Here is a 22,415-nt window from a genome sequence, read left to right on the forward strand (position 1 = left end):
ACACCCGAAATGGGGCTGGGGGCTTTGGGACCCCCAGCATGGGGCACAGGGATGGGCACCGCTGGTGCCACGTGGGCGAGGCACCCTCGAGGAGAGGAGGGTCCCTTTGGAATTTCGCTCCAGGCATGGGGAGACTGGTGGGTACCCCCGATGGAGGGAGGTCCCTGCGCTGCCCAGGACCCCGCGGCACCCCAAGGTGCTGCCAGCACCCCAGGGTGCCCACGCCGGCTCCCCGTGACGGCCCCAGCCCCGGCGTGAAGCCCTTCCTTGTTCTCCCTGGAACAAAGAGGTCGCTGTCTCCGCTCCGCACCGGCTGATAACCATCGGAAACCCTATCTGCTCCGCATCCGCCGGGATGGCGCATCGGCACGGCCCCTGCCCTTGCCGCAGCCCGGCCTGGGGGGGACACGGGGCACCGAGGGACCTGGGGGTCAGTCCCAGAGGGGCTTCACGTTCCCTTGGCACCCCGAGCTGTCTGCCTGAGGGTTTCCACACCTTCCTGAGCAAGGATCTTTTGGGGATCAGCTGGGGGCGGGCAGACATCCTCCTCCTCCTCATCTTTTCCCTCCTCCTCTTCTTTCTCCTTCTCCACCAGCAGGCGATGGGCACACACGGTGCTCCAGCCACAGAATATCAAAGCCACCCAGTGCTCCCAGCTCCCACTAAAACCCCAGGCTGGGATCATCTCCCACATGGAGATGAAGAGCAGAGCCGGGCAGGATTTGGGGGAGACCCCCTGCACATCCCCCCACCGCCGCCAGCAACAAAGACGGAGGGACCTGAGGGCGACAGCCCCTATCAGGGATGGGGCTGCGATTCCTTCCTCCCTTCCCTGAGCAGAGATAGGGAGGGAGGAGAGTGGCAGAGGAGAGCAGGGCTGGGAATCATCAGCCGGGCTCGATAAGGGAGCTGCTGAAATGGGAGCAAAAATATTTAGACAATAAATGAAGTATCAGAAAAAAGCCGCGCATATCTTCGGGAAATCAATCATCCTGTACCGGGTGTCTGGACACACGGCGCCAACCGGGAGATAGGGAGCCAAACTGGGCAGATAAGGGTTAATCAAGGATTTAATTCAGCAAAGATAAACGGGCCTGAGCTTAAAAAAAAGAAAAAAAAGAAAAGGAAGAAAAAAAAAAAGAGCAAAGGAGAGAGGAGGAGGAGGAGGAGGAGGAAGAGGTGGGGATGGAGCCAGGCCTTGAGGATCCTGGGCTGGAGGTGCCTGTGTGCGGCTCGGGGGGGATGTGGAGGGAAGGATGTGGCTGGGATGGAGGATCCAGAGCCCAAAAACGCCCACAGTCACACTCATGGGCACCAACGGCCACCAACAGCCACCAGCCCCTGGTGTCCCCTCAGTGCTCCTCTCCTGCCCCTTCCCCACGGCTGCTGGTCCTCCCCAGGCACGACCAGAGTCCCCAGGGAGCAACTCTGAGGCAGGAAAGCCAGATCCCATCTCCCGTGTGAGGCGACAGGTGCCACCAAGCCGCCCGTGCAGAGGGGACAGACGGGGTGGCAACATCCTGTCCCCTGCCTGTGGGAATGCTCTCGAGTGGCAGGGAAACCTCCTGGGCACCCAAACCAGGAGATTCCCAGGGGGTGAGGAGCTCAAGCAGGGAAAATCCTGCCCAAAGAGGATTTGTTTCCCCCTCCACCGTGCCCTCGGGGTGCCCTTACCGTGTCGCCGTGCCCCGGCGATGCCGGCTCGCTGTGGATGCTGCCCTGGAAGGGGCCCCAGGAGAAGCCCTCGGGGAGGCTCCTGCGGGTCCGCACCCGCCTCTGCCCCTCCTGCACCTCCAGATCCAGCTCATCTGCGGGGAGACAGGCACAGCATCAGCGGGATGCACCCCAAACCCCCCTGGCCTGCAGCACCCCAAACCCCAGGGGATGTGGGCACCCAGCTGGAGCCGGGAGCTGCTGGTGGGTGTCCTGTGGGGGGATCCATCCCCTTCCCGGGGGGTCCCGGCACGGCCCGGGGGGTCCGGGCCCGGCACGGCGGAGCGGAAGGAGCGTTTCCCATCCCCGCACCCAAAGTCGAAGCAGCTTCAGGGCTTAATGGCTTTGATTATCTGATAAGGCTCTGGTTTAATGGGTTAGATAACATGTTAATACGCTATGAAGGCTGCTCGAAAATGTTTTAACTGTGCCTTTGTCTTTGGGAGCGCAGATAAGATGGCAGGTAACCAATACCCAGATGGATGCGCTGCCTGCCCCTCGCCGGCTGCCGCCCCCCAAAAACGAGCTGCTCCCCGGGGACAGCGAGCCAAAGGCAGCCTGTCTGCGGCCGGGAATGCTCCGAGCCCCGCGGGATCACCCCCCGCCCTGCTCCAGGACAAGGAGTCCCCTGAAGCGCCGAGGGGATGCAGCCGGTCCGGGGGCCGTGGGCAGGGAGGAGGCTGCGCTGGCTGAAGGCAAAATTGCCTTTGGAGCCGGGAGCGCGGGGAGGATAAAGCGATCCCATGGCTGCGGAGATTGAAATCTGATGTGTTTATTAGCAGGGCTGACATCTGGATCCTCCCGGCGCTGGGGTGAGCTGAGGTGAGCGACTGGGAGCGCTGGGTGGTGTCACCTGCGATCGCCCAGGTGCCACTGCCACCCGCGGGTCCCCTCCGGCCACCCCGGGCCACTGGGGACTGCCCGGAGCACATCCCAGGGCAGCAGCCCGTGCCACCTCGGCAAAACCTGCTGCCCACTGGGAGGTCCGGGAAGGTGTCCAGGGTCCCCGAGGTGTTTGGGGTCACCAGGCTGGTCCCTGTGCTCGGGCACGTGCCACCCTCCATCCCTGTGCCACAGCCCCTTGCACTGCTGGTGACGGGCTCTGCCACAGCTCCCCTGCCCTGCCTTCCCATTCCCACAGCCTGGGAATGCTCCCAAAGCCACCTGGCCATGGAGATCCTGGCTCTGTTTCTAGCTGGGATTTCATCCCTGCAAAGGGGTTTTGGGAGGGAGCGTGGCACGGGCCGTGCCTGCCCTGCATCCTTGGCATCCTCCCACCCTACATCCCCCACATTCCTGGCATCCTCCTGCCCTGCATCCCCCTGCCCATTTCCTCATCAGCTCCACCTCAGCCCAGGGAAGAGGAGGAGGAGGGATGAGGCCTTGGAGGAGCTGTTGGGATTTATTCCCTGGCACACACTGACCCTGAAGAAGAGCAGCAGCAGCTCCTTGTCCAGCTGGGCCTTCCTGTGAAGGACCTGGGGGCAGGCGGGGAGCAGAGTGACCACCAGAGCGGCCTCAGGGCTGAGCAGGGCAGTCGGACCCTCCCATTCTCCCACATTTCCAGTGCCCTCCCATCAGATTCCCAAAGTGGTGCCAGGGTGCTGGACCCCCTCCAGCCTCAGCATCCCTGAGCTGCCCACCTTCCCCTCCACCCCTAAACCCCCAGGAGAGCCCCAGCAGCGCTGGCTCCACTCTGGCTTTGCCACCCCGAATATCCCGGCTGCTTTTGGGGACCGGAGCCCAACGGCCTCGTCCCCCTCTCCGGGTGCCCCCCCTGGGTGCCCCCCCTTGCCCGTCTCACTGGTAATCAGCGGCGTTTGGGTCAGGAGACCATGTCTCCGAGATAAGAGCGTTCGCCTGACACTTCCCATGTCAGAGCACTTCATCTTGTGTGTATCAATCCCCAGCAGAGAAAACACGCAGGCGCTGATAAAGAGAAAACCGTTCCAGACAGGGGGACAAAAATAGTGCTGCCGGAGCCGGGCCCGTTCCCGCCAGCGCCCCGCGGCCGTGGCCTCCACCCACCCAAAAACGGGGCGCTGGAACCCCACCAAGGGGGCTGAGCCCCGACTCAGCGGCGCTGAGAGCTCCTCCAGTGGGATGGGGGTCCCTGTGCCAGTCAGGGATGCTGCCGCAGCCCCGGCGCTGCGCCCACGTTAACACAGCAAGGGAAAAACGGAGGGAAAAGATGATTTTTCCAGCTAAACACGTGGCACAGCTGAGTGGGAAGAGGGAAAATGATGGGGAGGGCTGGGAGATGCTGTGTGTTCCACGCTGGGGACAAAGCCCAAGGCCGGCAAGCTGTGTCCCCACGCGGGGACCGCCAGGCGGCAGGGAGCGATCCCACTGTGAGATCCAGGCACATCCCACTGCCTGCAGGCTTGGGAAGAGCTGCTGCCAGCCCCTGGGGTGTCCTGGAGCAAAGTCCATGGGCTGCAGCTCCCTGTGGGATGCCCTGGCAGGTGAACACCCCCCAGGTATCTCACCTGGCCATCGGTCCCTCGTTATCATGGGAGCAGGGCTTATCTCCCAGCTCATTAACCAAGCTGGGCAGGGACTGGCCTGTTCTCTTTGGGGCGCAGAGAAAAGCAGCAGGAAGGAAGGAAGGGAGGAAGGGAGGAAGGACGGAAGGGGGAAAAGCCCCTGGAGCGCCCAGGTGCACCTGCCTGGTGTGACGCAGACCCCGGGACCACGGGGCTGCTCCTGGTTTATCTCCCCATCGAGAGATTCCAAAGGAACCGGCTGAGCTGTGCCAGGAGCAAAGATTAATCCTGTCACCACCCCATGGCCACCGGGCGATCGATGGCCGGCACCTGCATTCCCACCCATCCCGAGGGTCCAGGGTGGGCACAGCGGAGGGAGGAAGCCTGTGGGGATGCCATGGGGCTGCGTCTTCCTGCGGCACGGGGTGTGACGGAGATGAACGGCCCGAGCCCACGGACACGGTGACCACAGCATTCCCACAGCCAGGGAAATGAACGGCCCTGCTGCATCCAGGCACCTCCATTGGCTTTCCTTGTGGGAGGCGAGCAGGAGGGAAGGGCAGGGGGCCCCCAGACCGTGCCAGCCCATCCTGTTCCAAGCTGTTCCCGCATCCCTTTGCCTCAGCTGCATCCAGAGGATTTGAACCACATCCAAACCAACGGCTCTGCCCCTCAGTGGGCATCCGGGCACAGAGGTCCCTGCAGTGTTTGCAGCTGCCTGGATACTATCAGGATAAATACTGCAATCGGCGTGTCACGGGATCACATCCCGGGATCAGCCGCCTTGTTCCGATTAAATTCAGTGCCCTGTGCCAGCCTGGGGGGCCACGCGCCAGATCCGGCCCCGGCCCTGGTGATGGAGAGACTGGGAGATGGGGGGGGACAGATGGATGGATGGAGGGATGGATGGATGGATGGACGGATGGATGGATGGACAGATGGACCTCTGATCCCAGATCCCTGCCAAGGGACCGAACAGTTCATTTGGATGCAGTTGAGGCAAAGAGATGTGGGAGCAGCTTGGAATGGGATGGGCTGGGATGGGTGGGTTTGTCTGGGGCCCCTCTGCCCTTCCCTCCTGCAGGGAAAGCAAATGTGGGTGCCTGGATGTGGCTGCACCTCCGGAACATCCAGGAGCAAACGTGGGCGGCTGCAGGAGCTGGCCTGGCAGTGGGATGGATGGATCCGTCAGTGGGTACCCAACCTCCCATGGCTCTGCCACTCCTGCCTGGGGAAATCCGAGCTGGAGAAGCCCCGGTTCCCCCTGGTTCCCCCCAGTTCCCCCCGGCGGCCCCGTCCCGGCCTCAGCTGCTGTTTTTAGACGCGGTGAGAGCGCAGCGGAAGGAATAAATCCTGACAACTCAACTACTGCAATGATGTGATGGCACCGCTCCGATAAGATGGAGGGAGCCGATTGGGAAGAGTCTTAAGCTGTGAACACGCAGCATCTCCACTCTTCACCTCGCTCACAAAGGGAAATCTCTCCAAAGGGGCTAAGGAGATTATCCCGGCTTTGCCGTCCCGGGTGCTCGAGTAATCAGGGCAGCCTTGGGGACGACAAAGGAGCGAGGAGGGTTTAAATCGAACCTTGCTGGGCTGCGCCTGCTTGGGCTCAGCCTGGGCTTGCTCTGTGGATGGAGAGGGGATGGCTGTGGCAGAGCCGGGCTCTGCCCCCGGTTTGGGGTGCTGGGGACGCCCTGGCGGGGCGGGACCTGAGGGGGGATTTCCGCCTTTATCTCTCCTGCCCATCGCTTGCCACTTATTGATTGTTTGCTGCCCGAGTCCAAAAGCGACTCCTTATCAGGCTGAACCCTGCCCCCGGATAATGGAGCAGCCGGGCCCTGCCCCACGCCCGGAGCGGGCACCACCCGGCCCCGGGGGGGCTGGACAGGGGGACTGGACACACAGCGGGGGGGGGCTGCACCCCAAAAGGGCGCGCTCCCCGCTTGCCAGCTGTGGAGCACAGCTGGCAGGCGCTGGCGGCACCGGCTGTGCCACGTGTCACCCGGGATCGCCCCACGGAAGCTGGGGTGCCCTGCCCCAGCAGGATGGGCTGATAAGCATTCCCGGGACATTTGTGTTTGGGGTGTTGCTGTGCCTCGCTGGGATGGTGCTGGGAGGGGGTCCCTGTCTCCAGAGGGTCCCTATCCCAAGGGGTCCCCATCCCCAGGGGTGTCATCCCTCATGACAAGGGGTTCCCCACCCCAGGAAATAACTGGCACCTGTGCCTGCAGGGATGTGGATTTAACACTGGGAATAAGATCAGAAAAGGCTCAGGGAGGATGGGAAGGAGGAAAACTTCCAGGCTTCCCTGGGGCTGCCAGGGCCTCTCTGCCAGGGATGCCCTGTCCCTGCTCTGTCCCTGCTCTGTCCCCACTTGTGGAGCCCATCCCAAGGGGTTCCCATGCCCCCTCCCAAGGCAGCCCCTGTTCCCAAGGGTCCTCCTCACAAGGGAGAACCAGGAAACACACGGGACCTGTGACCACAGGGCTGGGGACAGGAATAAACACTGGGAAAAACACCAGAAAGCACTCAGGAAGGATGGGAAGGAGGAAAACTTCCTGGCTTCCCCAGGGCTGCCAGGGTGGCGGGACCCCTGTGCCAGGGACACCCTGTCCCTGCTCTGTCCCCTCTCCCAGGGCTGCTGGGACCCCCCAGCTCTGCCCAGGCAGTGGGAAGAGGGCACTGGCGGGGGCAGGAAGCCGGAGAGGGGGAGGAAGGGGAACGCAGGGGCCCCGGAGCCGATGCAGAGGGAAGATATCCCGTCCGGAAAAGGGGAGGGGACCACAGGGGGGTCCGTGCCACAGCCCCAAGTGCCTGCAGGGGGATGGGAGAGCCCCCAGGAAGGGGGTACCCAGGTGGAGAAGGAGGGTCCAAGCCCCAAATCCCCATTGGTCCTCAGATCCAGCCAGGGCAGAGCAGCAAGAGGAGTGATTGACAGCTGTCAATCATCACCAGGCTGGCAGCATCACCCTCAGGGCTCTCACCACAAGAGTGTGAGACATTGCTCTGCTTCCCAAGGGAAAATGGAAGGGAGATGGGAACAGAGATGCCTGAGCATCCCTCCACACTGCCAGTGTTCCCAAAAGGATCCTGAGCATCCCTCCACACTGCCAGTGTTCCCAAACATCCCCAGCATCCCTCCACACTGCCAATGTTCCCAAAAGGATCCTGAGCATCCCTCCATCCCAGCCATGTCCCCAAACTGCTCTGATCACCCTTCCACTCAGCAACGTCCCCAAACCAGTCGGAGCATCCCTTCTCTGTATCAGTGTCCCCAAACTGTCCCCTCCACCCTGCAGTGACCCCAGCAGGGACAGGTGCTCTTCCATGTCCCAAATCCAGGACAGGTGCCTCCAGCACTGCTGGGATCGTCCCCATCCCGCTGCCTTTGGCAGGAGGATTTGCTGGACACAAGCTGGGCAGGGGGAGGATGTCAGGGTGCTGAGCACCCCCTGATTTGGGACGGTGGGGTGCCAATTCCCTGAATCCCCACTGCGCCCATCCCCCAGCATTCTCCCACGAGCACCGCTCTCTGCTGCTCCACTCCCAGCGATAAAACGGAATAGCTGGAATAATTTTTCCCACCCACACATACCAGGGTGGAGGGGGAGGGATGGGGCAGACGTGGCGGGGGCCATGTCCCCCACCCCCCGGACGAGCCGTCCCCCCCATTGTGCCCTGCTCGCCCCGATAATAAACCTTGAGGTTTCCAGACAAACTCCGGGCAGCCGGAGATTATTGAAGCTGGAGATAAACACAACCGAAGGGGAGCGGGAGCACAGGGGAAGGGGGAGCTGGGGGGAAAAAAAAAGGAGTTGGGAGTTTTAATTAGATGCACCAAAAAAATGAGTTGCACTGTGCCATCCCGATATGGAGGGTGGGGGGTGAGGATGGGTTTGGGGGGATCGGGAGAGGAGCCGGAGCTCTGTAATCAACCCAGAGCCATCGTTACCTCCCAGAGGAAGTATTAATATTAAATTAATATTTCATAATGAGGAATTAATTACTAAATAAAGCCCAAGCAGGCAAGACAGCAGCAGGGCTTGGGGTTCAGCAAGGTGGAGCTGCAAATTGTGATGCCGATGTGGGGAAGGGGGTGAAGAATTCCCTGGGAAGTTGGTGGGACACGACTGGCTGGGACAACGCAGAAGCCACCCAGGGTTTGGTCACAGCTCCTCCATCCCGGCCCTGCCCATGGTGTTCCCACAGGGACAAAAGCGAAAAAGCTTCGTCCCACCTGGTGGAAAGGGAAGAACCCGGGATTCCCAGGGGCTGCAGCCTCCCGGCAGCTCCCGCTGGGAATTCTCTGGTGGCTCATTGTGTGGTTGAGCAGCCTGTCCCCCAGCAGGGCTCTGCTCTGCTTTCATTCCTGCCCCAGCTCCACGTGAAATTTGCCAGAGCTTTTCGTCTCATCCTTCTGGGAAAACTGGCTGGAATTGCTGAGGCTGGCTGGGCAGGGATGGGACAGCCCTGGGATGGGAGTTGGAGGCTGTGGGTGCTCCCAAAATTCTCTGCTACTGGCCCTTCTCCAGAGCAAACCAAAATGAGTGGGAAAGATGGAAACCTGAGGCTGTGGGGGAATTTGGGATGGTTTGGGGGAATCTGGGAAGGATGGGCATCCTGTCTCCAGCCCCGCCAGAGGATGGAGTGAGCGCAAAGCATGGCCATGCTCCATTGGGAAGCAGAACCGAGCCAGGATATCCCAGCACCCTGGATGAAGGGGTGGCACATCCGTAGAGGCTCCCAGGTTGAGCATTTCAGCCTCCAGCTCCCGGGAATTTGCCCGTCAGCCGGATGAGCTGCGGCCCCCTCCAGGGAGCAAGGTCATTTCAAAGATAAACCAAAACCCCCCTTCTCGCTCCTGCCACGTGGGGCTGGGGAGCCCCAGGGCGAGGTCCTGGCAGGCCACATCCCCTCTGGAACAGCAGGAACACCTCTGGGAGCACCAACCCACAGCGGGGGTGACCCAGTGACCCCCCAAAACCGCCCAGGGGACGGGGAGGCCCCGCGGGGCGCGAACAAAGGCCCCCCCGGCGCGGCGCATCCTCGTGGCCGCCATGGCTGACACCCGGCGGATCCTGTCAGATAAAGCAGAAAATTCAGGCTGCTCCGAGCTTCCCTTTTCGCCAGCTCCATCCCTGATAAGTGCCGAGCCTGCAGAGCTCCTGATAGCCGGGGCTATCACGGCGGTTGGTGCGAGAGGAACACCCTATCGGCACGGCATCGCCGGCCCGCCAGCGACTCCCAGCCACACCGAAATTAACACCACTCCAATTACCAGAATAGAGATGGGCTGCGAGAGGCCGATAATAAAATCTCTTTTACGTAAAGAATGCAAATAACCCGCTCCGAGAGGCGAGGGGGAAGGGGAGGCACAGCCTCAGCCAGGCTGCCTGGCTCCTTTCGGGAGCTGGGGATGAGGGGCTGATGGTGACCCCACAGGGAACGGGGGGATCCGTGGGGTTGGAGCGGCAGCCCCCTCCTGCCCTGCACTGGGATCCCGGGAGCGCCGGGGGCAAAGGGCTGGGGAGCAGATAAGGAGGAGCCGGGGGTGGCCTCGCAGCTCCTTCCTGCCCCGCACGCAGGAAGGGCCGGGATATCAGCGGGGCCGGCAGGAGCTTCCCCTTGGCCGGGCGGGAAGGGGGAGCGGGGTTGCCGCCGGGCTGTGGGGATTTGGGCAGCTGCAGGAGCATGTGTGCTGGCAGCCGCCGCTTCCCAGGCACCTCCAGCACCCGCAGCCTGGTGGCCTTGGGGACACAGCGGGACCCGCCCGGGGCATCCATCCCCAAAGGCCGATCGCTGCCCTGGATCGGGGTCACCACTTCCCTACCCCAAAGCTGGGAGCTCCCCTGGGAGGAGCAGGGTGTGGGCAGCACCATCAGGGCCCGAAATGCGGCACATCCACCCCTGGAGGTCTCAGGTTCCCCTGGTCCCATCCCCATCCACCTGCCAGGAGCCGTTCCCAGTGGAACAACCCACGACTCCAACCAAGCAGCGATGGCCATGAACTAAACCACAAGAAGTTCCACCTCAAGATCAGGAAGAGCTTCCCATGGAGGGTGGCAGAGGCCTGGAGCAGCTGCCCAGGGAGGGCGTGGGGTCTCCCTGTCTGGAGACATTCCAGTCCCACCCAGACGTGTTCCTGTGCCACCTGCTCCAGGTGCCCCTGCCTTGGCCTGGATGATCTCCAGAGCTCCCTTTCAACCCCAGACATTCCGTGACTCTGTGAATCCATGTGGCACAGCCCCGTAACCTCGTGGCTTTGGAGATAATGGGTGATAGGGCTGGGGGTGCCCACAGGGCCAGCCCGGCCTCGCCGGTGCCCCGGTGCCCATGGAGATACCAGGGGGAGATAGAGGCTGAATTCTCTCCTTGGGGTTTTGATAACCATCACCAAACCACCCCAGCGTCACTCTTGTGGTTGCCAGGATGTTGGTGAAGTGCCCTGGTGCGACGCAGGGTGGGTCCAAACCCTGCCAGTGCCAGCAAGAGTGATGCCAGCTGTGGGGATGGCATCCCTGCTGCTCCAGAATCCGCTTTTACCATCCCAACAGCATCCCGGGGACGCGGCGAGTGACAGCCATCGCCTCACACCTCCCCTCCAGCAGGAGTTCTGGGCTGTGCAGCCTGCCCGGCTCCCAGCGCTCCCAGTCCTCCTCATACTGGTGCTTGCAAGAGGAGGGGAATGCTTGAGGAGCGCTCCAGCAGATCCAGTGAGGACGCTGGGACGGAGCAGGACGACCGGCCACACACCAGGGACTCACCTGGCCCGTTCCATGTGTCCGGCTCCTGGGGGTTTTCTCCAGGATCCGCCTTGTCTGGCTCCTTCGGACTCTCCAGAGCATCTCTGGACTCTGCAGCAGGAGGGGGAAGGCAGCAGGTCACGAGCAGAGAATTACAGGGGCAGCATTCCATGGGGGCTGGGACCACGGGGCCCGGTGCCACCCGTGGGATGGCCACAGGGAGGGGATTCACATCCCCCTGGGAATGCCCCATCAGGCCAGCCAAGCCCCTCCACCCCAAAGACTCCCCAGCCCAGCCCAAGCCCGCGGCACATCCGTGCCATCCCACGCCAGCGGGCTGCGCCCCGCTCCCCTCACGGCTCTATTTGTGGCGTATTCATAGCAACTTGATAACAATTATTTTCTCCATTAACTGCTGCTGGAGATGGGCTGATAAGGCCAATCTGCATATGACAGTGTGGCAGATTAGTGCCCAAAGTACATGTTTGCCTTGGCGTCCCGGGCGGATCAGGCAGCGCGGAGCCCAATCGATCGGCGCCACCACGGCCGCCCAGCGGTGACGTCACCGCCATCGGAGATTATTAATACAGGTGATAAGCGCAATGATTAACATCAAATAAATCAATCACCGGGTATAAAAGTCCTATTATTTTTGGCTATAAATCAAAGTGCCTGGCATATCGATTTTTATCCATCGCGCTGAAAGCTTTAGTGGCCGTTATTGCTGCTTGGCCTTATCTCTGCTATCACCTCTTTATCGAGGCAGGCCAGTGCCAGGTGCAGCTCCGCGCCCCGGCTCCGGCTCCTCGCCCCCAGCTCTGCTCCCCCATCAGATAAGAGACCTCGCTTCCCTCCACCGCTGAGCAAAGTTTGCCTGGGAGACCGCCCTGACTCAGCTACTGGGGTCCCTTCCCTGCTCCAGTTATCAGGTCCCCTCCCTGTTCCAATTATCGGGCTCCCTCCCTGCTGTGCTGTAGGATCCCTTCCCTGCCCTGGCTGTCGGGGTCCTTTCCCCGAAATCGGGGTCTCTTCTTGCTCCAACTATCAGGGTCCACTCCCTGCCTTGGCCGTTGGGATCCCCTGGCCTGCCTCAAATATGGGGGTCCCCTCCCTGCCCTGGCTATTGGGATCTCTCCCTACCTCATCTGTTGGGGACATCAGGGTCCCTTCCCTGCCCCAAATTTTGGGGTCCCTGACTGTCTCAGCTATTTGGGTCCCTTCCCTATCTTGACTATTGGGGTCTGTCCCTGTCCCAACTCTCAGGGTCCCCTCCCTATCCCGGTTATCGGGGTCCTCCCCTGCCCCAGCTGGTGCAGATCTCTGGTGCATCGTGGCCTGGCTGCCCTGGTTTTGGGGGACACTTCTCCCCCAGAGCCAGCAGTAGGAGGCAGCGGGGTTTGCCGGGAGCCGCGGCTGGGCTCGGTGAGGCGGCGCAGCCTTGCCCCGGCGCGGTTATCTCAAAGGGCACTGCAAACATTAACTGATTGGGATTTGCCCCCACCTCCACAGGAAGGAACTTAAAGGATATCTGGGACTGTTTCAGCCCGGCCCTGAGTCGCAGCCACCTTTGGGGCGCGGCACAGCGCAGTGCAGCTCGGCACGGCGGCAGCCTGGCGGCTGCGTGGGCAGCACGGTGGCACCAACGGCCCTGTGCCCCCAACCCACCCAGGGCCAGCACCTGTGGCCTGTGGGGCTGCTGGGCACCCTGGGGGAGTCACTTGGTACCCCAAGGGATGGGACTTTGTGCCCTGGGAGCAGGAACTTTGCACCCGGAGGGACGTGACCAAGATCTTGAATGGGGAAAGGAACTTTGTATTCCAAAGGATGTGACTTTGTACCCCAAGAGGTCACTCTGCATCCCTGGGATGGGACACTTTGCACCCCAAGGAAGGGGGAAGGGTCATTTTGCACCTAAGGGGTCACTTTGCACCCAAAGGGGTCACTTTTTATCCCAAAGGGTCCCTTTACATCCCTGTAAAGGGTCACTTTGTACCCCAAACTCTGTGACTCTACACCCCAGTGGGGTCACTTTATCCCCCAAGGGACACGACTTTGCAGCCTGGGCTGTCCCCAGGGCGTCCTGCCACCGGCCAGAGGCTGCCCAGAGGGATGGAACCCCCCAGGGACACGGGGGTATCACTGACCCACCAGTCCCAAGGGGTGGCCACGCTGCTTCGTTAGCTAATTAACACCCTGCCCCACCAGCAGAGACTGTCCCCGTGGGGAGGGGACAGCAGGGACAGTCCCAGGGCTCACCGTCACTGCCGGGGGGGCTGCAGGTGTCGCGCTCGGCGGAGCCCTCGCGGTCCGAGGTGGCCCCGTCCCTCTCCGAGGGGCTCTTGTCCCCCACCGGGGCATCCTCACCTTCCTCCATCGCTGCCAGGGAACCTGCAGGAACACGGACAGGCTGGTTAGAAGGGGACAACCCGAGGGAAAAGACCCCAGGAGGTTTTCCCAGCCGGGAAATCAGGATGCTGGGAGGAAACACCCCACAGGAAGGGAAGGGAAAGCCCCTGCCCAGCCGTCCCATGGCCCAGCACCTCCCTGGGGTCCCCTGTCCCCTTGCAGAGGTGGCCGTGTCTTGCTCCAGGTGTTCCTGAGGCGTCCCCTCCCTGAGGCACTGCGGGGAACAAGCCTGGCAGCAAGGGGGGCACACGGCTGTGGCGTCACCCGTCCCCAAAAGGGACCCCAGAAATAGCCACCCCTTATCTGACGGGGGACGCAGACAGAGGGGGATGACGCTGCAGGGGGGACACAGAGGGGACAACGGGGGTGCACAGGGGGACACCCCTCAGCCCTGCCACCCCTCTCGGCCGTTTCCATGGCAATGCAGCGTCCCTGTCCCCCCCAAAGCACGACAGCAAGGCCCAGCACCGGCGGCACACGAGGCTGGCACCGCACGACGCCGCGGTGCCGGGGGCTGCCGGGGCCCCACCCGGGCCCGGGATCGGGGGATCACGGGGGGATCGGAGTGGGGCCAGCCCGTCTGCAGACCTCAGCTGCTCGCCGTGACTCCAGGCATGTATATTTACAGCAGCAGAACAAAGAGCCCATAATCTATACAAAGCACACAACAATGAGCGTGAATAAAGAGGCTGCCGGAGAAGGGAAGGCAATTTATTCTAATTCTGCTAATTTCAGTTCCAGCACAATTAAAAAGGCTCTGATAATATTCAGAAACAATCGCCAGCTAACAAATCGTTTCTCCCGCTGTAAATGAAACATTGTTAGGCTAATTTCTTCCTTCACGCCTTCACGGCTCTTGGGCTTCTGATAAAGTTAACCCAACGCTCGCCTGCGCCGGGGTTTGGCACCTCCAGCCTGCCCAGGGAGGGGTGGACAGGGCTGGGAAGGGAGGGGTGGGACCAGGAGGGCACCTGGCACCCACCCAAGGGTGCCGAGACCACCCACATCCTGCCCGGGAACAGCGGGAAGCAGGATGGGCATGGCTTTGGTACCACAGCATCGTGGCCTACAGGGGTGATGGGCAGCCAACAGCATCCCATCCATGGTCTCTGGATGCATCCCATATCCCACCCTGAAATGTCCATCCCCAGCCAGGAGGGAGATGGGGATGCCCCATATAAATCCAGCTGGGGTTTGAGTCCTGGGGTGTCACCGAGTTCCTACAGGGGTGACGGGCGTCAAACAGCATCCCAATACCACGTTACTGGGGTCCCTGGATGCATCCTGAGATGACCCACATCCCACCCTGAAATGTCTGTCCCTGACCAGGAAGGAGATGGGGCTGCTCCATGTAAATCCAGCTGGGGTTTGGGTACTGCGGTGTCTCCCAGTGCCTACAGGGATGACGGGGAATCAGCAATCCCGGAATCTCGTCACTGCGATCCCTGGATGCATCCTGGGACCACCCACATCCCACCCCAAAACACTGAGGGGCCCAGCCATGAGGAAGATGAGGATGCTCCACACAAACCCAACTGTGTCAAACCTGCTAAGGGGATGACTGGCGGCCAACAGCACCCTGGAATCATCTCACACCGTCCCTGGATGCATCCCACATCCCACCCCAAAACACTCCCAAGCGCGAGGGAGATGGGGATGCTCCACATAAACCCAACCATGGCGTTTGGGGACCACGGCGTCACCCAGTGCCCGTGGGGAGGAGGGGTGGCCAACAGCATCCCGGAATCACGGCCTGGGATGCATCCCGACCCCGCTGCAGCATCCCACTCCCCACGGATGGGTGCCCATGGAGGCACCGCCAGCGCTCCCAGCTGCGCGGGTTAAACGAACCGCTGGGAAAACAACTCTAAAAAACGGGGAAAAAAGGGGGAAAAAAAAGAAAAATGAGTGAGGGAGAGGGAGCACGGAGCAGGAGCGGAGCGTCACTTGCTGGGATTGCTGGGAGCCCTGCACAGTTATCACCGCACACAGCCTCCCTCGGCTGGCCTGATCTGTCTATTCTTCATTAAGCAAATACGCTGAAATGGAAATGAAAACATAATAGCTATTTGATTCTCGGCGAGATATTTTGCATATTGGTTCGGTGCTGATAGTGGAATTTCATCAACTCCCTTTTTTCATGCTTTAAAACTGAATTACTGAGGCTGGTTTTACAGAGAGGGGAAGAGCCAAAAAACGCTCCCTTCCAAGATACTCCGCTTCGACGATTAACTCTTCTCCCTCCCTCCTTCTCTTTTTTTTTTTTATTGATAACGAGCAAGGATTTCTTTTTTTTTTTCCTTCTTCTTTTTCTTCTTTTTTCCTCAAAAAAAAAAGAAAAAATAAAAACCGACGGTGACTCTAAAAACTTGCAGGAAGCCGAGGCCGTGAGCCCGTGCCACCAGGGCTGGGGCCGAGGGTCGGCATTCCCAGGGAAACCCGGAGTTATCCAGGTAATGATTTGATCGCTGCACTCCAATTAAGGCTCTCCCAGCGCAGGAACAATAAAGCTTTTCTTGATTCTTTGTGCTTAGCTGGTAAATTAAATGAAAGGCAAAAGAATATAGGGAATATCAAGGAGGTTGGGGGGGGGGGACTTTTCCAGGCTGCCAAGAGCGAGACCCTGGGCGCTCGGAGAGCCGGCACGGAGACAAGAGCAAAGTGATAAGAGGCCTTGATAACAGATAGAAAATAGCAACAGCCACAGACTTTCCCACCGGCTCTGGAGCAGGGAGGAGGAGGAGGAGGAGGAGGAGGAGGAGGAGGAGGAGGAGGAGGAGGAGGAGGAGGAGAAGGAGGAGGAGGAAGAGGAGGAGGAGTTCCCGTGGTGGAAAGCAGGTCCTGGATCGGGAACACGTGTGGGCTGGTGGCAACCTGCCTTTGCTGGCTGGCGCTCGGCGCTGCCGTCAGGTCCAAGTGTTTATTTTTAAATACGAATTTAAATAAAAATTCCCATCCAACTCCTTCCAATTCCCGTCTCTGGAAGCGTTCAAGGCCAGGTTGGACTGGGCTCGGAGCAACCTGGGCTAATGGAATGTGTCCCCGCCTGTGGAGGGGGAGGAAGGAGATGAGCTTTAAGGTCCTTCCAACCCAAACCGTTCTGGGAATCCATGACTCTTATTTCTAAAATAAAAATTCCTCCAAGTCCCATTGGGCAGGGGATGAGTCCAAGAAAGGCTCCAGGAGGCAGGGAACGAGGGACAGAGCCCGGAGCCGGATGGCCTCACATCCCAAACCTTCTCTCCAGGCACCTCAAAGCTCAGCCTTGGCTCTGGGTGTCACTGGGTGGGGGACAGAGGGGACACCCCAGCTGTGCCAGGGCACCCTGGGGGATGGGATATTCCAGCTGACCAGGCGGGCAGTGTAATGAAGGATCCCTTCTGCATCCTTCCAGCTCCTCCTCATCCCTGTGCTGGCACCATCCTCTTCCAATTAAAACCCCACGGTAATAATAACAACAACAATAATAATGATGATGATGGAAACCAACTCAAAGCAGGTTGGCGAGGCTCCAAACCAGATTTTGGGATGCATGAAGCATCACCAGGATGCTCACCCATCACCTCATGCTGGAAATGTGGGAATTCCACTCAGGCATAGCTTCCTCGCTGCCCCTAAATCACCTCCTTTCCCCCCAAATTATGGAGCCCAGAGCAAAGGGCTGGTACTCCTCAGGGAGAGATGCTGCTGGAGACAGTCCCAGCTGCTCCTTTAGGAAGGGCATCGCTGGTGGTTTGGTGGGATCCGGGACATGCCGGGATTCCCCAGGGTCTGGTGGCAAGACTGTGCCGTGCCCGCCCTGCAGCCAGAAACACCCGGAGAACAACCCGGGCTGCAAATCCCGGCTGCTGCCGGTATCTGATGGGACAGCCGCCCGCTCTTCTCACCCAATTCCTCCCTGGGCCCTACCAATGTTTGTTTTACCAACGACCTCGGCTGCTCCCGAGCCCGTTCCCTGTGGATCGGGAACGCCAAGCCGGGACAAACGAGGTTTCGGCGGACGCCGGCCCTCAAAGGTCCCGTCAGTGATCCAACAGGACATCTTCCCTTCCCTCAGGTGATGCTGCACTCAATTCCAATAGTCTGGAGTCTGTCTGGGAGAAAAAGGGGCTTTCTGGGGCACAACTCAGCCCTGTTCCCTATCAGCCCGGCTGCAGCATCCCGGGCCGGGCTCTTCCCATGGGTATCTCCCCGCGAAAGATCAGCCCCGTGCACGGAGCCGATAGCGGCTGGGGCCGGCCCCCGGGGGCTTTATCTCCAATTTGAGGCCCTTCTCCATCACCCCCTGATAAAACTCACCCTGACCCTTCCCGGGGTGCCCTGGGGGAAAAGGGCAAAGAAAGAACAATACATGGTTGGAGAGTTGGAAGGTGAAGGGGGGGATTTATGAATTTGTTGTTAAATTATTACTGGTTTATCCAGGAGGTGGTGGGGATGCTGTGATTGCTGACAGGGGATATCTATAATCATTTATAAATGACATTTATAAACTTATTACATTTTTGTATTTAGGCCTAATTTATCCAGCAGAGGAATAGGGGATAGAGGTGCTGGGTGATGCTGTAACCCCTGGTGGGGGAGATGCTCCAACTGCTCATGAGGGGTTTTATAACAATTAATATTATTACATTTATAATCTACTAGGCCTAATTTATTCCAGGAGGGGAGTAAACGGTGGTGAGGGCATGGAGGTGGTGAGTGATGCTGCCATTGCTCATGGGGTGGTATTAACAATAATCATGAGATTTCTAATAACGACTGAACTTGTAATATACTTAGGCCTAACTTTTCCAGGAGGGGAATGAAGGACAGAGCGGGAATGGAGGTGCTGGGAAGGCTGGGATGGGATGGGATGCTCCAGTTGCTGCTGGGGAGCTGCTCTGTCCCAACCACCACAGCCCAGTCTGGCGGAAGGTCCCGGCCCTGGAGCCGGATGAGCTTTAAGTTCCTTTCCAACCCAAACCACTCCAGGGTGAAATCCAGACACCATTCCTGGGATGAAGCCCCCCGGAGCATCCCTCAGTGCTGGGGCTGCCCCAGGGGAGCCCCCTGGGGAAGAGCAGAACTGGGGAGAGGCCGAGCCTGAGAAAAAGCAGCGCTGCTGATAGGGGAGGGATTGGTTTCAGCCGGGGCTGCTCGTGCTGCCAAGCCCAGGCGGGATCGCGGCGGGTGCAGTTACTGAACATTCATCACTGCCTGAACTCTGTAACTTTATCAGCGGCGAGCGGCGCCAGCGCCGGCCCCGCCAGCCCCGGCTCCGATGGGCCGATAAACCACCGAGAGATCCCGGGAGATTGGGGCGCTCCGGGGGCCGCCATTCCCAATAGGAACGGCCGGCGGATCAGCCGCGCACGAGGGAGGGGATGCGGGGAAACAGCGAGGGAAGAGATCCGGGGACAATGACAATGGAGTGACTTTAGGTTTCAGATGGGGTCGATAAGGCCCTGATAGATTTGGAGAGAGGAGAGAGCGGAATGGAGCCGTCCCCGGCCTCGGCGCAGCAGATGGATGGGGTTGCTCCGGGAGAAGGGATGTGCTGAACGTGGGCCTGCCTTCCCGGCTGGAGAGCACACGGAGCCACGAGAGGCTGCTCAGAGCGCAGCAGGGAAACTGAGGCAGCTGGTGAGACTGGAAGACAAGGACTGGTCCTTACTGGGGGGACTGGAGGCGTCTCCACCCACTCCCCACCCAAGAGCAGTTTGAGGCGTTTATCCCCATGGTGATCCAGGATTCAGGCACTTCGGGAGCAGCTGGATACCCAACAACAAGGGAAGAGACTCCAGCCATGAGGATCAGGCTCCAAGCGTGCCACCATTGCTCCCTGCCAGAGGGCGGAACTGGGGAAAACCCCTCGATTCGGATACTTCTTCTCCCACCTGGAATAAAGGCATTCCAGCCAGGAATGGCTGGGGGTGGGGATGCTCAGAGCACATCAATACCAGGTGACAGCGAGGACAGAGGTCAAGCTCTGGGCTAATCCAGCGACAAATTACCCCGGAGATGCCGAGCTGGAGCCATCCCCCTTCCCGTGGGAAGCAGCTCCAGGCCCATCCTGCTCCCAAAAGCGATGGAAAGGGAACAGGGATGGTCTCCAGTGTCCACCCCAAGCCTTTCAGTCTGTGACAGCCCTGGGTGATGACAAGGCCGGAGGGATGGGGACAAGGACAGGGATAAGGGGACATCAGCAAACACGCTCTGCCCGGGATGTCCCTACTGCTCCCAGTCCCACAGGGTGCCTGATCCCAGCTCCCAGTGCCATCCTGGAGCACTCCAGGGAACACTGTGGCCACGAGCAGGAGCTGTGGGAGCTCCAGGAGCAGGGAAGGACCCTCAGAGGGTACAGCCAGGCTGGGTGGCCCATCTGAGAGCAGCTGGCACACGGAGATCCCTGTGACAGCGCTGCTCCCAAAAAACCTTCCCTGCCTTCCCAGCACCCCAACCCTCCTCTTCCTCCAACTCCAAGCCCTTCTCCTGCCCAGCCCCGTGGACGCCGAGTTCTCTCTGTGTAAACGTGCCTGGGCTGCCTCTTTCTTTTTTCTAATTTTTTTTTTTTTTTTCCTGTTCTTGGCATTTTGGTGGAGCGAGATAAGAGTAAAAAACAACAGAGCTGCTCGGAGAGTGAAAAAGGGAGATAGATAACGCAGATACCGACTCCTACACAAAACAGTCCTGGCTTTATCTCTGCTTTTTATCACAGTTCCCCTAAAAAAAATAAAGAGAGCAGCCCGACTAGAATGGGGCAGCACATTAAAAAATGAACTTTATACTGTTTGCTCTTTAGTTTTATATTTAGATGAAACAAACCCAGATTCTCGTGGTCGATACCTTTTCCAAACCAAAAAGCCTGGAAGCTCTGTTTGCTCCAGTGGGGATGAGCGAGGGAAGTCAGGGAGTTACGTGTGGACGGGGCAGAGGGATGAGGCTGCTCCAAAGCATCCAGGGCAGGGAGAACCAGGGAGCAGCAGAACCAGCGAGATGGATACCGACATGGAGATGCTTCCCGAGCATCCCTAGGTCCTGCCCCAGCAACTGCCAGGATCAGCTGGCAAAGCCCAAGCTCCCTGTGATCCAGGTCCCTGGATGCAGGAACAGCATCTCCATCCCAGCACAGGGACACGACTGGACGTGCCCTACACCCCATCCGCGTGGCTCCCAAAAATCCTTTCTCCCCACCCCGTTCCTGAGGGCGCCTCACAGGGCTCTGCCTTCCTGCTGGGAAGGGCATTTTGGAGCAGCAAAAACCCCAACTCCCAGGGCATGGCCAGAAAGAGGGAAGGAAGAAGAAGAAAAAAAAATAATAAAAATGGACTGGAGGTTTTTCCCTCCCCTCGCACTCCCTTCCCTACCTTCTTTTTGAAAAACATAATTTATCTGTGTATTATCAAGAAATCCAGACACTTTAATCAGTGAGCTATGAAGTCAGTATTTCCATTCTTATCTAGCGGAGGAGTGGAAATGGAGAGCAGATAGGCAGCTCCGAGCCCGGCCGTGGTGGGGAATGTTAATGGGAGGAGCGGCGGAGCCATTGGCTACCGAGCTGCCGCTATCGCTGCCATTATCGGGCCCTTATCGCGGCAACCATCGCAGCGCAGTAATGGGGCCAGTTCAACTTTCCGCATTATCATAGGAGCTGCGAGTAGCATGAGAGGCCTCGGCTGGGAGACGGAGAAGAGAGCGAGCGGCCAAACTTCCCGGCGGAGCAGGGAGGGGAGGGAAAAGCGGCTTTTCCTCCCCGCCGTGCCCTCCTGGGCTGGGGATGCTCTCCCTGCTGCTCGCGGCCCCACATTCCCAAAGCTCTGTGCACCCCGGGTGCTGTCCTGGAGGAGCATCCCCAAAGCTCTGGGGACTGACCCCAAGGTGCATTCCCAAAGCCCCAGGCACAGAGCCAGAGAAGTATCCCCAAAACCCCAGGCACCGATCTCATCGAGCATCCCAAAGCCCTGGGTACCATCCCAAGGCACATTCCCAAAGCTACAGGGACTGACCTCGATGAGCATCCCCAAACCCCTTCAAGCATCCCTAAATTCCTGGGCACTGACCCCAAGGTGCATCCTTAAAGCCCCAAGCACTGAATCTGTTGGGCATCCCCAAAGTCCAGGGTGCCAAACATTCCCAAAATCCTGGGCACTGACCAAAGCCCATCCCTAAAGCAAGGGGCACTGACCCCATCAAACATTCCCAAACCCTGGGGACCGATCCCCTCAAGCATCCCCAGAAACGCAGGTGCCAACCCTAAATACTCCCAAAGCTCCAAGCACTGACCCCATGGAACATCCCTAAAACCCCACACGCTGACCCCCAAAATCTCCGGGCCGTAACTCCACTGAGCCTTCCCAAAGTTCTGGGCCGCCGGCCCCACTGACCATCCCCAAGCCCTGGGCACTGACTCGGAGGCGCATCCCCAGATCCCGGGGTCACGCTCCGGGCCGGCCAAGGCCGAGGGAAAACAATGGATCCACGTTTCATCAGATGAACAAATTAGAGGAGCGCATTTCCTCCACGCGCTATCGACTGGGAGATGTCAAGAAAATATGTTGATGTGAGAAAGAGGAGATAAAGAATTATTTTGGAGGAAAAAAGCCGTGGAAGGCTCTTATCTGCAGTGACTCATAGGCACACACTCCTTAACCCCACTGCAGCCCAAGGTCAGCAGTTGCATTCCTTTCGGCATTTCAGCCCTTCCAAAAAAACATGTTGCTGCAGGAACAATGTGGAGCCTTTGCCGGGCAGCCATCGGAAGAGGGAACTGTATTAGCCCCGAAACACTTGAACTTTCCTGATAAAAGGAGCAGCAGGACACAGCCTGGCCAAGCCGGAGCGGCCAAAAGCCCTGAGTCAGGCAGCAAAGGCAGTCATGGGATGTGGCGCAGAACAAAAAGGAGATACTGGCCTCCTGCTCCCATTCCTGCCCTTCTCCAAAGTGGGGGAGCTGCTTTCTTGGCCCCACAGGAAGAGAAATCCATGCCCTCAGCATGGAGCAGAGGTGGAGTGCGGTGCAGGGCTGGCACAGAGGCCTTTTCCAATGTATCTTCTTAAACGCTGAATTCCCAAAAGCTCCAGGTTC

At 59.5% G+C, this 22,415-nt stretch overlaps 1 protein-coding gene across 1 annotated transcript in view; it reads right to left on the bottom strand.

Moving 5' to 3' along the window:
• Positions 1–22,415, bottom strand: part of ZFPM1 (zinc finger protein, FOG family member 1) — a 33,599-nt gene that overhangs the window by 5,262 nt on the left and 5,922 nt on the right. The window contains 3 exon segments of the mRNA XM_039558482.1: positions 1,675–1,808; positions 10,967–11,056; positions 13,202–13,333. Of these exon segments, the coding sequence (XP_039414416.1) occupies positions 1,675–1,808; positions 10,967–11,056; positions 13,202–13,333 (356 nt within the window).

Source organism: Corvus cornix, chromosome 11 (genome assembly GCF_000738735.6).
Source record: "Corvus cornix cornix isolate S_Up_H32 chromosome 11, ASM73873v5, whole genome shotgun sequence".
In the NCBI taxonomy this organism is placed as follows: domain Eukaryota; kingdom Metazoa; phylum Chordata; class Aves; order Passeriformes; family Corvidae; genus Corvus; species Corvus cornix.